Raw genomic sequence first — 18,468 nt, forward strand, 5'->3', positions numbered from 1 at the left:
TGGAAGAGCACATAAGTCCGTAAAGTTTTTTAAGTTCAGGTTTAGCACTTGCTTGCATTTGGTTCTCATTTATTATTATTATTACTACAGTATAAGATTTTTCACAGATAGTGCATACATTGTGTCATCATTATCTACATATTTTTTCTAAATAACAGTTGATTTCAGAAGTTCACTTATTTTACAATTCGCTAGTGACTACTGCTAACGTTAGCAATAAATAAAAAAAAGGAAATTATATAAATTTGGAAACGTATAGAGTGAAAACATTATTTTGGTTAACCAATAAAAATTTGCTGTCGAAAAGTTAAGAGCCGAAGCCTGCACTGTAAATAGCTGACGCTTGTTAGAAACTTGACGGTCGGCAAATGATGAACAGGGACGTATTTGTTTTATTCTATCTAATTTTTTTAATGGGATTATCGCAGTATTTTTTAATATTTAAATTATCGTTCAAAGTAGCAAATAGAAAAAAATGACAAAATGGTATGGCTATTTACCTAAAACTGGATGTCTAGAATTTTGTTTACTACTGTTTACTTTTCGTGGCTTAAAATTTTTTCAGATTTAGCACAGATGTAATAAATTTGTACACGGATTTAATTACGTTTTTTCCAGTTGAAACGCATGTCTTTAAATCTATTATTATAAACACTGGCTTGGGAAAACCATGTTTTTAAATCACAAACCACATTATATCTCCAATTATGTAATAATATTTTTCCAACCTTTCACGAATTGAACAAAAGCAATTTTATTACATATATTTATTTTTTCCACTGCCAATTGAAATTTTTAAGTGAGGTGATTAATTTATAGTTCCCTAGTGTAAGCTAAGAAAGTATTGTAATAGCGTGCATCCGACAAATGGCTACTTTCATGTTTTCTCGATGTTCCATTACCCCAAGTGTATGAAAAGTTACGCTAATTAAATTTTATAAAATAACATACTCTTACACTTGTGATTTATGAATTTGCCTTGATTAGGCATCCAGATTTTCAAAAAAAAAATCCATATTGTACCATGACATTTTTACACCAGTATAAGAGCCCTAATATGTGATAAATTCTAAATTCTGTAACCGTTCCGTAAAAATGTTGAATTGTGTTGTCATAACATAATACGTTTGAATCAAAGGCAATGGCGGGGTATGGGTAATTGAAGTACGATACATTAATGGATTCAGAAAAACTAGCTCTACAAGCATTTCTAAGAAAACACAAACAATAATTATATTTTGAGTTCCCAAGCGTAAACTGCTTTTTTATGTATAGAGGTTATCAAAAATAAAATTTCGCAAAATCAGGTTTTATAATTTTTCAACAAAGTGGGATTTGTATCAATTATTTTCACGAAAATGAAAATATATAATTCTATACAAATATGTAAACTTATTCTGAGTATATATTTAGATGTTCGTAATTTTCTTAAATAAAAACTCTTTCCATAAATTTAAACTAAAATTCCAATGTGTTGTCCACACTGTCCAGAGTCCAACTCTTTATTCACTTAAACGTGGGTTTTAACTTACATTATTTCCGCAATGCGCTATTTTTATAGCGAATACAAACGATTTAAACTTATATTGAAAAGAATATTTTAAAATAGACCCACACAACTTTAAAAATACATACTTAAATACTTTGACCCTTTACAACAAAAGGATGATGATCTAAAATCAAATAGACAGGTGAACGAATACAGATTCTTCTAAAAGCGATAAAATTAAATTTTGCGAAATTTTAATAGGTGCAGTGTAGTACTAATAATATTCTATAGTCAAATTTTTGGAAAAATGGGGACCCGTTCTTGATTTGATCAATAATCTGAATGTAGGGTAAAAACTGAACAGATTCATAATCCACAAGTGCAGGAGTGTCTTATTCCAGAAAGTTTAAATAACATTTACTATTGTAAATTTTGGATATGACATCACTCCATTTTTGGTGGAGATGTTTACACAATTTTTGGTCAGCATTTTGTGATCTAGACGATATTCCTAACATACGTATAAAATTTGATAACAATCGGTCCAGTGGTTTCGAATCCTAATAAAAATCGACACAGACAGACAGACGGAAACGCGGACCTACTTTTTCGTATACACAAACATACATTGGTCGGACCATAATAGCAAAGAATGAGTTTTTGGGTCAAGCACTTAAGGCAATTGCAAAAGACAAAAAAATTGTATTAGCAATTAAATAAACAAATTTTTATTTTCTAATTTTTTAAATGTAACATGTTTTGAAACTATTTTTATTTATTTCTTACTAAGCATTATATTTATAACGAATTTATGCCTTTCAAATGTTTTTTGTCAATATTTCTTATTTTCTCTTAAAATAAAGAATTAGATTAATAAACTGGGTATAGATTATGTGAAAACTTTGATTAAACATTCTTCTAAGGTTATTTAGACAATAGACAGACATCCCTTAAAAACAATCGAATAAATGTAGTTTCGAAAAATTATAAAATTTGATTTTGCAAATTTCATTTATTTTATGAGAATCCCTAGAAGTAAAAAATGTAGGTAATAGAAGTAACAATGAAAAAAAAAAACTCGCTAAGGATGGGATTCGAATCCTCACGAAGCAGACCAGAAATAATCATTAATCCCACTCGACTACGAAGCATTTCGCGCATAAGCAAAATATCGGCTACATGAACCACGTGGAAAATAATACACAAAAACTTGTTTGTAAACTAATTGTGATAAAAATAAATCACGAGTACAGGTTTATAATATTTCATCAAATTTATGTAACCTAAACTACATCATCAAATTGTTGGTGGGGATGATTATACAAATTTTGGCTAGCGTACGATATTTATAACATACATATAAAATTTGACAACAATAGGTCCGATAGTTTCGGAAATCTGTCCAATAAAATCGATGCAGCCGACAGATAGACGGAAACGCGAAACCTACTTTTTCATAAAAGCAACCATTCGTCCAATGGACCCTATTATAATACTTCCATAGCTTACGCTCGGGACGTAAAAAAATGCGTTAAATTTAAAGTAAAGTATTTCTTTTTGGGCCATGATTTATATATTAAAAACCATAAAATATTTGCATTAAAAAGGCATTTATATAAAAGCTCAACTATAAGTGCAAAATTAATTAACTAGAAATACATTATGGTATTGTATCCCAAAAACTACAATATTATATGGCCCCACTAAGCTTAATAATGGGAATTAAATATATATTACAAAAATTACGCGAAAAACTACTAAAATTAGCTATTTAAGCCTGTATTAAAAGAAAGCTTATCCAACACAAGTACGAGACACAATGAGGAAAAGGCTGTTGGCAATTTTTTAATCACCCTGTATTGTTGTATTACCATTCTTCTTCCTTGAATGGAGATTTTATAATGAAATTTTTTGATGTCGTCAAATTTTTAATAGGTGCAAATATACCACTTTGAATAGGTACACTGTAGAGTGGAATATTTTTTTGAGATAGTCTGTATTCTACAAAATTGGAGTGCATGAAAAATTGAACATGTACTGAATATTTCAAATCAGTCAGAGATTATTTGTCAAATCAAATCGTCAACAGACAACAGAAAGGCGAGAACGGGTCACCTACTTTTTCGTGTTCTAGGAACTTCAGTGAAATTATTGGTCAAATTTAAATCTATAATAGTATGGTAGGGAAGCAAAAATTATAGCATTTCTATGTCCTCATACATTTTTATCGTAAAATCAAACTGTCAATTTTTACGTTAAACCTCGTTAGATGAAACAATCTGCTTCAGGATGTTTGTCTTATAAACGTTCAATCATAATCAAGAAAACTAATGTTAAGTGGTCAACCAATAGACCGCTTAACTCTCGTTTCGTGGACTTCAGTCACTCCCTTACCACAAAGATCACGAATGGAATGTAGACTGCAATCCAAAAATAAAACTTGAAAAAAATCGTTCACTTTTTAAAAGCGCCTTATTCCTGAGTCCGGCCCTGTTTATGCGTACTTAGATTTACCTCTAATAACAGTAATCAATACGACTAATTTACTATTGCGATGTCCTGCTTTTAGAGAGCATGATGTCGCCCACCACGGCAGCCACAGACTCTACGATGGGAAATGGAAGCGCAGGCCCGGAACCCACTTTTCTGTTGAATCCACCAGACAGTCCACGTCCTGCTGAGCAAAGCAAAAGTCAGTGTTCCTCTTTGTCAGACGGCGAAAACTACGAATGGAATGGGGAAGGTGTTGACATCGACGCCGACTCAGGGATTTCAAGCGACCGGAATTTAGGGTGAGTTGACAGCAACTTGAAATTTACATCAGCAGGAAGACGTTGCACGTGTTGGCATGGATTAAAGAGCCGTCGCGGACGCGTTTTTCAAACTCGGGTGTATTGGCACGAAAAGCGATAATTAACGTAAGATCAATATTTGTGTCCGATACAGAGCTTTGCGCGAAATATTAGAAGAGTATATTTATTCGCTCCGGTGTGTATGGTTGCCGGTTTTTCTCGCCTTGTCCTTAATTATTGCCGTGGTTAATTAATTTTCTTCCACTTCCAAGTAAAGCGCAACCCGTGTTTTATTATTACCTGCTCATATTACATAAGTTTGTATGAGTCATGTCGAGAAATTTATAAGGTTTAACTTTCACTAACAGTAAAGCGTGAGAGATAGCTGCAGTGTAAATTGTCGATAGGATCTTGAAGTATTGTTTGAGAAAATTGGTTACTTTTCGTTTCATTGTTTGTAAATCTTCGGTGTGAAATTTCTAAAATGCACGGCTCGAAACAAGTTTACACGAAAAATATTGAAATGTGAATTTATCTTGTGGTGTGTATCGAGTTTCATGCTTATTTATATCGTGTTACTGTTTTGTAAACTGACACAAAGCACCGATAATCATATTTACTACAGTTCTTTACAAATCGATCATACTTGAGATACTTTTTGTTAGATTAATTGAAATCGGGAATTAAAATTGCCACTTTTTGCACTAACGGCAATATTCATTCAGTTCAGTAGGGTTTTTCAATTTACTTTAGTACCTATTTACGTTATATTTTCGAGATCTTTTTTCACGTGCTCTATTATTATCTTAATAAGTTTACACAGGAATAGATAAAAGAAAAAATGCAAAAAAGTAGATCGACGTTGCATAACAGACCAAATGTGCTCACTCGTACCCTGTCAAGTAGTTTTCCAGAACCATTTTTAGAAAGGTCATTCCTTCAATGTATTCCACGTCTATTGATGTTAAAATTTTAAATTTCCATTTTTTTATTACATATTTCTGTTATGCGTCGAAGCATGTTTCGAAATTCAGATTTTATGCTAGTTTTTTAATAGATTCCAATTTTAATAATGGCACTTCTACGACACTAAAAGGTTTTTAAAATATTTTGAAATTTTCAGCACGCCAAAGTCTTTATATTGAGATTTTTTCGATTAATATATCTCCCAGCTTAAATTTTTTCAAACTATTTCGGAATCTTATTCTATAACCACATCACTGCTTTGTTTGAAAATTATCAATAATACAAAATGTCTTATTTGTTGGTAACCTCAAAACATGTTGGGCAATTATAGAGGACCATTTATTGTTTAGCAATTTAAAAATTAAAAGCTTAAAGTTTTACACCTTGTCAACTAAACGTGGACTGAAGTATCGAGCTAAAGATATGTAGATAGTGTACGTTCTAAACCTAGATAAATTGATTTATCTGAAGTTGCTGTCTGTCAGAAAAAAAAATGTATGTAAAAGCTGATTCATATGCACGCCCATAAATACATACATATCAAATTTATAAATTACCCAAATTTTGTAACTAGAAATCTTGAAATGCAAAAATTGTAGTGTTGTAATAAATAGAGTATTTTTAGCGTTTGGCATCATTCCCACATGTATTTGGTCACAACTTTTTAATAATATTAGTAATAAACTTTTGAAAAAAGCTTCATATAAATAGAAATTTTTATATCAAAAAAACAAGTAACTTTCATCTGAAACTTATCCTCGTCCAACTTTTTTATCTGCAAAATTTTATAACACCCATATTTGAATTGATGAATTTATACTTGTTAGAAGTCTTATCACATTTTTTTTATTATTATAAATTTAGTTATACAATGTAAGTTCCAAAGTATTTTATTTGCAGTAAACTGTACACGTATTTCGACACACAGTACCTTCATCATAAAAATATTACAAAAAATTAAATTGTCATACTCATAAGTATGTGCAGCCTTACATCAATGCCGATGTTTCCGGAAATAGCACATATTGTTTTGTTTTTAAAATAAACTAAACGAAGCCGAAACAGGTGGCCACAAATAAGAAACAAACTGTTGATGTTTCGGAAAACATAACACTCCAAAATTAATAATTTTGTAATTTTTGCTAACATAATATCAACAACACGGTCATTTTATAAATGTTTTATATCAACTAATCGTTCCACATTTCAAAGTTCTGTGTTCTTAGATATGTGTGATTTGTTAAATCTCTGTCCTAGTTGGCCATGATGCGTACGTCAGCAGTGAAACCGAAACGGCCGACGTAATACTCATGGCCAACTAGAGCAGAAATTTAAAAAATGATCTGATATTAGAGTAAACCGAGTAGATACTAAATAGGGATGCCGTTCATTTCAATTTTTTTAAGATTAAACAATGAATGACACACCAACTGAACGGTATATTATTAACTTCTCAGGTCTATAAATTCGCGAAAAATTGTTAAGAAAATCGCTTACGTAAATTTTTTCTCTACCTCGTAAACATTCTTGAACAATGTATCATAAGCTGATGCACCATTTTTTAAGCACCCTGTATATTTGTACCAATTAGGGTTGGAAAGAATCGAATTTTTTGTTTTAGTTTTTCAATTATTTTGTGTTAAAACTTGAGTTTTAAATTTATTCTGTTTTTATTGTTTTATTCTTAAAATGAAAAAAAATGGTCGAAGGTTGTTTCTACAGAACTTCCCTCGCAGCTCAAGTACAATGAAACATATCCAGGATTTTGGAAAAAGTATAAAATTTGATTAAAATCAATTTACTAAGTACAATTTTGAGGTAACGTCATCACATTATTGGTGGGGATGATTAGACAAAGTTTGGTTAGGGTTTTACCATCTACATATTCATAATGCAGATATAAAGTTTGACAAAAATCGGTCAAGTTGTTACGGAAATCATCTGTTCTGTCTAACGAAAATCATCACGGACGGCGGACAGACAGACAGACGGACAGAAACGAGATATTAATTTTTTCATACTCAAGGAAATCGAAAAAATATGAAAGGAACCAGTTGCCCGATGGATTCGATTACAATACTTCCATAGCTTAAGCTCGAAAAGTGAAAATTGGTCTAAGGTATCATACAAAACTTGCCTCGCCCACGAAATACAGTCCAACAAATACTTCGAAAAATTAAAAAAAATAATTTTTGCGGTTTTTTTTTATAATAAATCCAGTAAGTTAAAAAAATCGAAGCGGATCATAAACCACAAAATTAGAAGCATATTATTTTGTTTAACCTTTTACCATCTGTACGATATTCCTAAAATACAAATACTTAAAACAATCAGTCCAATAGTTTCGGAAGTTATCCGTAAAATGAAATCGACACAGATAGAGACGACAAAAGATAAACAAATGGAAACATGCTAGTACCCGTTCGCCGAATGGGTCCTATTATTATACTTCCCTAGCACACCTGGTAAGTAAAAAATAAAAAAACATTCTAACCAATGTTCAATTTTATTTTGCCTGAAAGTGCTTTTTTACTTCCCGAGCGTAAGCTAAGGAAGTATAGTAATGGAGTTCATCGGACGATTTGCTACTTTCACGTTTACCTGACGTGTCATGACCCCTAGAGTACGAACAAAGAGATTCCCAGTTTCCGTCTGTCTGTCTGTCTGTCTGGTATCTGTATCTATTTTTATTAGACAAGTAATCTCAGAAATACTGGACCGATTGTCATCAAATTTTGTATGTATATTATAAATATCATGTAGATGGTTAAACGCTAACCAAAATTTTTCTGATCATTCCCACCAACAACGTGAAGACATCCCCTCAAATTTTTTCATAAGTAGGGTTTAAATTTTTTAAATTACGTATTTGTGCACTTGTTCATTATGAATCTGTGTTCAAATTTTCTCCGGAACATGCTAATTTTCGCACAACGAATGGAAATTGTACATCAACCTCTTCTACGAGTATAAGAGGGTACAGTGTACAGTATCCAGTATCTATTATCTATACTTTTTGGAGAAAAAAAAACGAGTTTGCTTACTTAATTAATAGACCCTCTCTTCTGTATTGAGGAGACAAAATCAATCAAATTTCAGTTTCTTTTAACACATATGCATGCATTTATTAATGCCAGCGTTACGTCGAATCTTTCGAAGTATAAATATAAACTCTTAAAGTTAAAAAAGTATAGTTTCCCCAGTTCTAATTCGGTTTTATGATGTGTAGAAGTTAACTTCCTTAACAATAGATTACTACTGCCGGTGATTTGACAGTCGTAAATAAGGATTTAACATTATACTGTATATTTATGACTGTCCTATCACCGGCAGTAGTACCCCATTGTTAAGGAAGTTAACTTCTACACATCATAAAACCGAACTAGAACGGGGGAAACTATACTAGGAATTAAGAGTACATACATTGTTTCCCGCTGATTAACTGCTTTAAATATATTTCATATTGTCTGCATTTGTGCAGACTGTATCCCCTTGGAATTTGCACCCTCGCGGCTGAGGGGCTGAGGGGGGGGTGTTATTTACCCCACTGGGATGAGGGAAGTTCCATGGAAGTAACCTTCGACATATCCGCCCTTTATTCTCTTAAAGGGTATGCCATTTGCCAAAATCATCTTATCTTATTTTTATCAGTCTTATTTACCGCAAAATTTTTGTATCATCCCCACCAATAATTTGATGACGTCCCCTCAAAATTTCACATGCTAAATGCTATTTAAACTTTATTAAATAACGTACTCCTGTACTTGCAATTTATGAATCCGTCTTGATTTTTACCCTAAGAATCTATATTTTCGCAAAAAATTAAAACTGAATGTCAACTTTTTACAATTTAGGTTAGAAACTGTAAAACCTAATGAAATTTTGCACGTTGTAAGGTATTAAGATTGTCGCAAGCTTGCTAAAACACTAATCAAAATTTATCTGTGACTTGATTAAATTTTACTGAATAAATCCTATTTAAAATGTGCGAAATGTTATGAACGCATTCGTATTTTTACAATACCTTAAACCAAGTGACTTTTTGAAGAAACTGGATTTGTTGAACTGTACTTGAGAAACAAAGGAATTGCTGTTTTAGAGCAATTTTTTTCATTTATTGTAACCATCGAGACTGCTGAATTTTCTCCCACAGATATTATTTGTTATAATAGAATCGTATTTGTTAATTTTTATGTCATCTACTAATGAAACATAGTTTCCGTTCGATATCGACCGGGTGGTGGAATCTCAAATAGACTTTTTGTCATGTTAATAATTAATATCAGTATCACTGTTAATTAACACGTTTTATGAATTATTGTGCTTAATAACAATAGTGATGAAATGACAGTTATTGAACTCCACAAATTTCATTTTCTCGTGTCGTTTTGGTCTTTTTTTAAAGTGGAAGGTTCTTCAAGTTCATCAATGAAATTTTCAAATTCCTGTAATATAAATTTTTCGAGCTTAAGACAAGTCGTTACTATCTTGGGATCTAACAGGATCGATTTTTCTCCCAAACGTATCCACAGAAAAGATAACTACAAAAATTCTACAAAATTTTAGATGTCCCCCAGTTATCAAATTTCCGTCTTAGGTTATTTCTTATTTTAGCAAAGTTCATCATCAATTACATTTCTGAATTTTCTGCATCCTTTGGTATATTTGATTTAGTTCTTGAGCTTGGCATAGTGCCGCAATTCCAAATGCCAAACCTCGCAATAATCTGCAGCAACATATCACGATTCAATGAATTAAACAATTTCGTGACATTTATGATTACTTTTAGTAGTAAATAAGCTTCGTCTGAGACATTTTTAGAGTCATTAATTCGTGCTCCTGCAACAATCTTCGATTGCTTGGGTCGGTAACCTTTTAAATGGTGCTTCAAAAATAAAATTAATTCAAATATTTGGAAATATCTACATTGTTCTTGGCGTGCAATGTGCTTCTAACCATGCAATATTGTGCCCACACGGTCGATGACTTCATTTGCTGCGACAGTTCCAAAAGATATGCTAATAACACGATTTCTTAAAACAAACTGGATTTCATAGTAACCTGCCATTTCGTAAATTTAAAAAAATAAAAAATGGTGCAGCTATTGACTGTTTCATTTCTGAACAAGAAAATACGGAATCGCTGTCCATTTCAAACCACAACCTGCTATTTTTTAATTCGTTTTATTTTTCTGATTTTGCTCAATTTTATGAAAATTATTTTTAATATTTTATGACAATTGTAGAAAAAATAGTCTTATACATCTGGAAAAATTCATTTTTTACATGGAGAGTTTTATTCAAAGCGAAAGTCATGCCAAAACTGCTTAACGTGACGTTACTTACCGCATTTTTATTTTTATTTTTCTTGGCGAATAGTGCATAATTTATTTTTAACAGTGTAACTACAACACTGTTGAATGACTACATTTGAAATATCATGTAAATAGCTCGTGTTGTTTCCTTTTTGCTTAATGTGTTTTAGTTGGTTTTGGTAAGTAACGTAGAAATATTTAATAATCGGTTTTTGTATGCATATAATATACATTTCCATTATGAATACCTGGTTTCACTTCGATGCATTGTTGTCTATGGTTAGTGCTCCAATTCTACGTTGCCACATAGCTACACAATAATGAGCATGTGAAAATCCCAAATTATTACTAAACCATTTCATACCAGTGTATGCAGATCTCCATCAAACAGTTATTGTTTGTGCGTGTAGAAATTGAGAGTAACCGTTATAATATCGTCTGATCGTAACCGCAAATGAAAGGTGAAAATGTGGAAAGTTAAATTTTTGTTTTTCTCTTTTTTGCAGTGACGGGATTCGAACGCGAAGTCCATCTTCAAGCATAAATCGACACGCATGGTTACGGACGAGCTTGAGGAGGTCTTCACCAAGGTGAGAGTGCTAGAAAGAAATCGATATAACAACCAAATTCGAATAATTTTACATAAATTGTTCCATAATCCGGGCTATTCCATTTACTAACAATAGTAATGATATTAGCACCGAAATGATTTACTTTCGATCAATACCATTACCATCCGTTAAAAGCAATAACGCGCGTAAACACATCATTACTTACACGTGGTAATGAAATCGACAAATTTAACAAAAGTTATTTTCGTCGCACATCTCCGGATTGACGTTTTCAATCCAAAGCGGCGTGACGCAGATGATTTATTTTCCATTGTCCGTTTTTATCACATCGACGCGAATAAAAGACCGCAAAAAGCTCCAGTGGGCGGTTCTTTTTTAATTTCCTTTAGTACTTATCCTTTTATTTTCTTGTGGATATCCGCAGCCTCGGAAAAAGATATTAATTCCAACCGCTTTTTCAGCCACCAGGATAACTTGCCAAATCGGAGATGGGGTTCCTTCAGGCAGTAAGTACTCTCGTTTATATTTTATGGGGTTATTTGGCTTTCCAGCTGCTACCACAAAATGAATCATACCACAGCCACAATGAATAAAGGAATGTTGTCGTGAATGTGGTGGCAACTGGCGAAATTGCACTAAAATTGCAAGTATGCGTGCTCGGAACGAGTTTGTTTAGTTTTTATTTTGGTGTGGTAAAAAAGCGCACTTATTTTGGGTAATTAGAATCGTAAATAGTATTAATTTATATGGTATTGATGTTTGATAGTAAAGTGGCTAGAAGCTTAAATAATAAATGAATCGGTAGAAAACTAATAACAGCAATGGCACAGGGAGTTCAAAGGTCTGGCGGAATGAAAGAAGTATAAACATATTGATTGAAAATCATTTTGTATTTATGGTTGGTAATAAAGTGTCGTGTATTCAGGTTGAACTATTCTACTGAATAACACCTATTCAATTTCTTATTTTTATAATTTGATTTCATATACTACACAATAAGATAGTTCCGACGTACGATTCAAAATACATTCAAGCATCGAGCAACTACTTGACGTCATTTTTTGTTGATCACGCTGTACTTACAAAATACACACAAGCATGTTTTTTTTTACTGTGGTCCAAACATAATCTGGTCACTAATTCTTCGATAACAGAGCAAGATCTAAAAATCAATATTAATTTGACAGATTCCACAAATATAAGAAATACAGAATGTAAAGGTTTAAAATTTCAGTCATTAGATCAGAATATATTATGTTTAAGACCTGAAATATGCGTTTCGAAAATTGACGTTTATTTAAAACACAGCTCTATTAGCAACAGGTCTTAAATAACATCTTCGACTCTCTTCTATTATCCTGATCCACTTCTTCTTATTACTAGACTCCATTTAAACCCTTACCCTTTTTGAGAATGTTTCCGTTTCTCGGTCCGTCCATCACCAGAACTTTCTCAACTCTGGAGTTTCCACCCGTTTTCTCAGTGTTCCTTTATTTGACGCTGGAACCGCTATACATTATGTTTTTTATGTTCTAGAACTTTTTCAATTGGTCGTCGACTAACTGAGTCTTCAACAAAAGCTATATTAGCTATTCACGATCTATCTGGACAAGGGTCGACTATTTAAATTTGACACCTTTTTTTAGTTTAAAAACAGCTTTAAAAATGAGTTATGAATTGAATCATTCGATGCGACAAATCGGATGGTACCATAAAATTCGCTATTAATGAACTTTTATCCTTTGCTAATTGATTTGATGTTTTATTACTCTGTTTAAGATCATAAGTAATTTAGTATTAACTAAGGTACAACATATCCAGACCCCGACAACCTTAATAAACAAAACAAATTTTTTTTTTTTATTTAATAATTTCACCTTGAATCTGGAGCTTCAAACGTTATGAATTTAATTGCATGATGTAGATCTTCCAAATATGTTCTTTCAACATATTTTTTTGAACTTCAAAAATTTTCAACAAAGGAAAATAAACTTACTGGCCGAGCTTAATGTTTCAGTACACTTTGAAAATCGGTAATTTTATATTTGAATGCAATAATAACGAAATATTTAATTTTAAATCTAACAAGAATATCAATTCATTATCTAGGTCACCGTCATTCATCTGATTCTGATTTAGATTCTCCTAAGGAAATAATAAAAATTGGTCGAAGGTCATTTCGGCCGAAAATGTGGATATTCTCAATTTCTCAGTACAAGTTTAACTTCGACTGTTTATGTTTATACTTCGAAAGAATTTATTAGCACCTTCAAACTACAAGCATCAGCAGTTAAGAAATTGATTTTATTTCCCCAATGCAGGGGAGGACTGATTAGTTATTTAACTACTCACGGTTTTTTCCCAAAATATTCAACAGATTTGTAAGATGGCGGACAAATTTTGTTTAAAAATTTACCATTCTTCCGATGATTTCAGAGCATTCGGTAAAAACAGGGTAAAAACTCAACACGGATTCTTAAACCATACATGGAAGAGTATGTGATTTTATAAATTTTAAGGTTCATTTATTTGGCAAAATTATGAAATGACGTCATAATTTTTTAGGGGGACATAAACAAAATTTTTATTACGATTTACCTGCTTACGTTAACCTTAAAACGCTTGCAAGTTTTCAGAGCATTCGGTTCTGTAATTTCAAAATTAATTTATAAAATGTTACACAATTTTGTTTCTTTTTTCCCAAAAATCTTGATGTCTAGGGTAAAAACTCAACATGCATACCCAAAAAAAAAACATGTGCAGGAATATCTTATTTTATAAAATTTAAATAATATTTACTAATGTAAATTTTGGAGATGGCGTTATCTCCTAGTGTTGGTGAGGATGATTGCCAAATTTTAGTTAGCGTTTTACCATCCGCATGATATTCCTAATACATATATGTACATATAAAATTTTACAACAATCGGTCGAGTAGTTTCGGAGATTATATGTCCCATAAAAATTCGGACAGACGGTAGACACACAGATAAACGAAAACGTACGCTACAGACAATATCCTCACTTGTAAAGTCTGACCCGTCCTTTTAAAATGGCACAAAACAATTTTTGAGTGCAATTTTTTACCCACAAAAAATTGATTTTCCTAAATTCAGCGCTAAATTACTACAGTATTTGGAGAAGTAAGGCAAAGCGGCCCAAAACGCACGACAACAACAGCAGCAAAGACTCCACGTTAGGTCTTTAAAATAGTTTATCCAACATTTAAAAATTAAATTCAGAAAAATCGTGAATGGAATAATAAATTTTGAATCTACTCATTGTTGAAATTTCTTTTCGATTCTTCTATCTTCAGCCTTACACCTTCTCGTTTGGATATTTTAAAATGTTTAAGAAACTCCATATATCTTCCTTCTTCAGTTTCAGTTCCAGACAGAAGTCAATATTCTTCAGTTAAACTGCAATTCTTCTGTAATTTCTTCTTGTCTCCATTGTTCTTCAAACTTCCATAATATACGATCTCACTAATCCGTTTTTTCCTAATTTCACGTCTTCGTTCTGACCACTTAATTAGTGAAATCCCACTTATGCCACCAGTGTTACGCTTAACGGGATTTTAGCATAAGTTCTGTGCAATGACTGAAACTCAAGAAACAATTTCAATTGAATTACAACAGCTCTAACATAGCAAGTACTATTTAGTGCAGCTTTTTTTTCTATCCAAATGCACAGTCTTGACTCTTTTTGATCTCAAATATTGTTGAAAGCATTGCATTTTTCTGGAATGCTCCGTTTCTCAAGTCATTCAACACCAAATTTCTCAATCTCAAACCTACGGTTGCCTTTCATTGTAGTATTTTACTAAAAGACACAAATCTGGCGGTTAGGAATTTATTGTGTTTTTAGAAAAAAAAAAAAAAATGAATATTTATAGTGACATAAATAAATGCATCACATTCTCGCTTAGGTATTCAATCTCTGATTAAAATAAATTGCAAATTATACTGTTATATGACGAATATATGCATATAATTAAAAGCGAAAATTTCGTGTTATATTTAGCGTAATAAACGCAACTATTTGCATATTACATAATCTGGATCGTACATGCCGATTCTCTGAATTTACCAAGCACACCCTCTACTTCATAACTAATTATTTTGAGTGCTGCTATTTCTGGCACAGGATGTTTGCTAATGTTTTTTTGCTCCAATATTTTTAATTTATTTATTTTCTCAAATAGACGTTTCTTACGTGCAAACGAGACTGAGTAGGTCTGTAATTCCACTAACGACACGATATCGACTTCTCAGATTTTAGGGAGAGCTAGGTCAGTTTCACTGTCATAAATTAAACAACCCGAGAGTGACGCATACTTGTACCGCTTTGCATGATTTACCTTTTTCTCGGTGGTAGGCGTGTCAGAGGTAACTTTTATGGTATGCGACTGAGTCTCAAGTATCCCATGCTAATGCAGCGTTGCCATGGTGCTAAATGTTTCTGAAAAAATCGCCAAATTTGAAATCATTTAAAAATTAAATTGTAGGAAAAATACTACATTAACAGTACTAATGAACTGTTATCTGATATCTGTACTCTAATTACGTGACGCCACTCAACTTAAGTCACCTCTTGTTCCACAAAGATCACCACCCGTCCTACACAGGACTTTGACATTTTGCGCCAATTTGGCAACCCTGCTTTGCGAAACTTTTAAGGAAATGTAAGTTTGGATTACGTTATGAGCTTGCATGAGAGTGTCATAGTCTTTCTCGTCCGCACGACAGTCAGTCTCATTTTGCTCACCTATGATGTGTTTGTTTCAGCAATGGGAAGAGACAGCTCGGATCGAATGCCTTAGCGAGGTGAGTTTGATAAGTCTAATTTTTTGCGCGTATTTTTTTTAAACGTACTTTTGCTTTGTTGATACATGAAGTGATTACAGTCAATTATACCGCAGCTCCAGTTTCAATTCGTCAGGAAGGAGCAGCACTTGCGACACTGCCGATGACATGTACTCTGATGCTTCCTTAGAAGAAGACGTGCATGATTTACACCATAAGGTGAGTGTGATTTTTTATTTTGAAATTGATTAGGAATGTGAATAAGGAAATTGTTGTGAGTCACTGGCTATGGATGTAAAAATGTAGGCGACACAATGAGAGTCCGTGCTTGGAATTTTTAGTAGTTAATTAAATTTGACTGTTATTATTAAAGAATAATGAAATTTTCTGTGGTTATATTTTTTTCGTAATAGATGTACTTTTTTCAACACCATACTTGTTGCAGTAGTTCATCGAATAACATATTTAATTTTGTTTTGGTCTATGTAGAGCATTTAAAACATTTGGCCCACCCACTTTAAAGAAAACAATTTTTGCGGTCACAACACAATTTTTTTTTACTAAACTACAACAAGGTATTTTATAAAAATGATTTTAGTATGTTTGATTATTATAAAAAATATATAAGAACTAACATTGAATAACGTATAAAATTCATAAAAACTGGGACATCGTAACTCAAATCTTCAACACACTGTAAGCGAACGAACGAACAAGCACAATTAAGAAAATTAATTTACCTTTGTTAAGGGTTTTTACATCACCAGTTTTTAACGATATTAAATTTTCATTTTTTATGCTAACGTCAGAGGCAAACAAAAAACAACTTAAATTTAATTGGACGCAAAATCATGTTTATTGTAATGACTAACGGTAAGAGTTTAAGTACATTTTGTAGAATTGAATTGAATTAAATGCATGAGTGCAACCCATGATTTACGATTTTATTAGATACTTATCAATTACAAATAATATAGAAGGAGGAATAAAAAAGCGATCAAAAGCAGCCATTAATTTTTGACGATTTATCTTTGATGGAATTTTTGTCTTGTCAGCTTACCGTCAATATGATTAACATGCTTATTGTTATGAAATTTCAAATATAATCGTCCACTTACTCTGTATAGCGCAAGAGCAGTTTTTTTAAGGATATCATCACCTTTTTTTTTAATTTGATGAAATTTTTCAATTATTTATAGACATTTCGGAACGCGGTTTTCACCACTGTGTTTAGTTTACAAAATTCTAAATCGCACCAAAACATTGTCGACTTTTTTTCTGGAAATGTGATATAATAAAATCAAATTGTATCTCATAGTTATTGAGATATTGATTTTTAAAGATGCATAGTTAATGGAAAATTTCACTAAAATTTTAAAAAGACGACAATAAACACCAAATAACGATTTTAAATATGATTTGAAAATTCACACTTCTTTGCAAGGATTATTAATTATAATTATCAATTTTGTTTCCTTACTGTGATCTATTTGCCGTCGTTTATATTGTTCTCCCAAATCCTAAGACCTTTCGCGTTTGTGACACCTGTCAAACATATGCCTACCCCCTTGTTTTAAATAAATTTTCAGAAAGTTAAGGCAGTCATAGTCAAAATACACACATAATTCGGTGGCCGGCAAGAACTCTGGGCCTTAAACCAATCGATTTCTTTTTGTGGCTTTAAACACGGTAGTCTTTATATTTTGCCCTTTCTTCTTAATATACGTAGTATTCTTTTCACAACAAGAAACGTAAAACATGTTCAAAATTTTTGTAGGGAAATATATATTTTGCAGTTACGCTCCGCCCATCGGTCTGACAACGAATGAAATAGATCATTACAACTGAGATAGGGTGGGTGGGTGGGGCTTATATTTTGCCCTTCCTTCTTACACTATAGTTAAATATGTTTTCAGTTTCTTGTTGGGACAAGAAGAAGTGGGATATTAAAAAAAAGTACGAAATATAAGCCTCGCCCATCCACCCTCTCTCAATTGTGATGATTTTTTTATTCATCGTGAGCGGAAAGCGGAACTTGGTTGCAAAAAAGTAAAATTTTGTAAAGAAATATGGATTTTGCAATTAAATTCCCCCGCCCTCTCTTCTTAATATACGTAGTCTTTTTCTCAGGACAAGAATTTTTTACAAACGTGTAAGTTAAGATATTCTTTTAATACCAAGTGTTTGGTGGGTTATAAATCGGGCGAAATTGCTTTAGGAGTTGACTGATTGAAAATTTAATTTCTTAAGGCTTAATATTTAAAAAATGTTCAATGTCATATTTTCATACGTTTTTGAAGTTACATGCTATAAAAATTACGTTCTTTCATTATCTTTTTTATTTCTCTAGCGTATAAGCTAGGAAATGTAATTTCGTATTCCGGGTCTATTTGACGAATGGCTAATTTCATATTTTTTTCTACATCTAATAGCTTTTGTAATGTGAAAACGTAGGTCTCTCATTTGCTTCTACGTGTCGGATGTTGCTGATTTTATTAAACTAACTAGTAAGCTCCTGGACAGATTGTTG

At 32.2% G+C, this 18,468-nt stretch overlaps 1 protein-coding gene across 6 annotated transcripts in view; it reads left to right on the forward strand.

Moving 5' to 3' along the window:
- The window catches only part of LOC135135661 (rab11 family-interacting protein 4), a 78,026-nt gene that overhangs the window by 39,730 nt on the left and 19,828 nt on the right, over positions 1–18,468 (forward strand). For 5 of the 6 annotated variants that reach the window (XM_064064792.1, XM_064064787.1, XM_064064791.1 and 2 more), the window contains 5 exons: positions 4,059–4,281; positions 11,068–11,151; positions 11,595–11,639; positions 15,921–15,959; positions 16,040–16,157. In XM_064064792.1, the coding sequence (XP_063920862.1) occupies positions 4,059–4,281; positions 11,068–11,151; positions 11,595–11,639; positions 15,921–15,959; positions 16,040–16,157 (509 nt within the window). The remainder of the gene's footprint in view (positions 1–4,058; positions 4,282–11,067; positions 11,152–11,594; positions 11,640–15,920; positions 15,960–16,039; positions 16,158–18,468) is intronic. The other variant, XM_064064790.1, reaches the window with a different exon arrangement.

This window comes from Zophobas morio, unplaced genomic scaffold, assembly GCF_036711695.1.
Source record: "Zophobas morio isolate AGI-343-1 ecotype UQ-CSIRO unplaced genomic scaffold, CSIRO_AGI_Zmor_V1 ptg000024l, whole genome shotgun sequence".
In the NCBI taxonomy this organism is placed as follows: Eukaryota; Metazoa; Arthropoda; class Insecta; order Coleoptera; family Tenebrionidae; genus Zophobas; species Zophobas morio.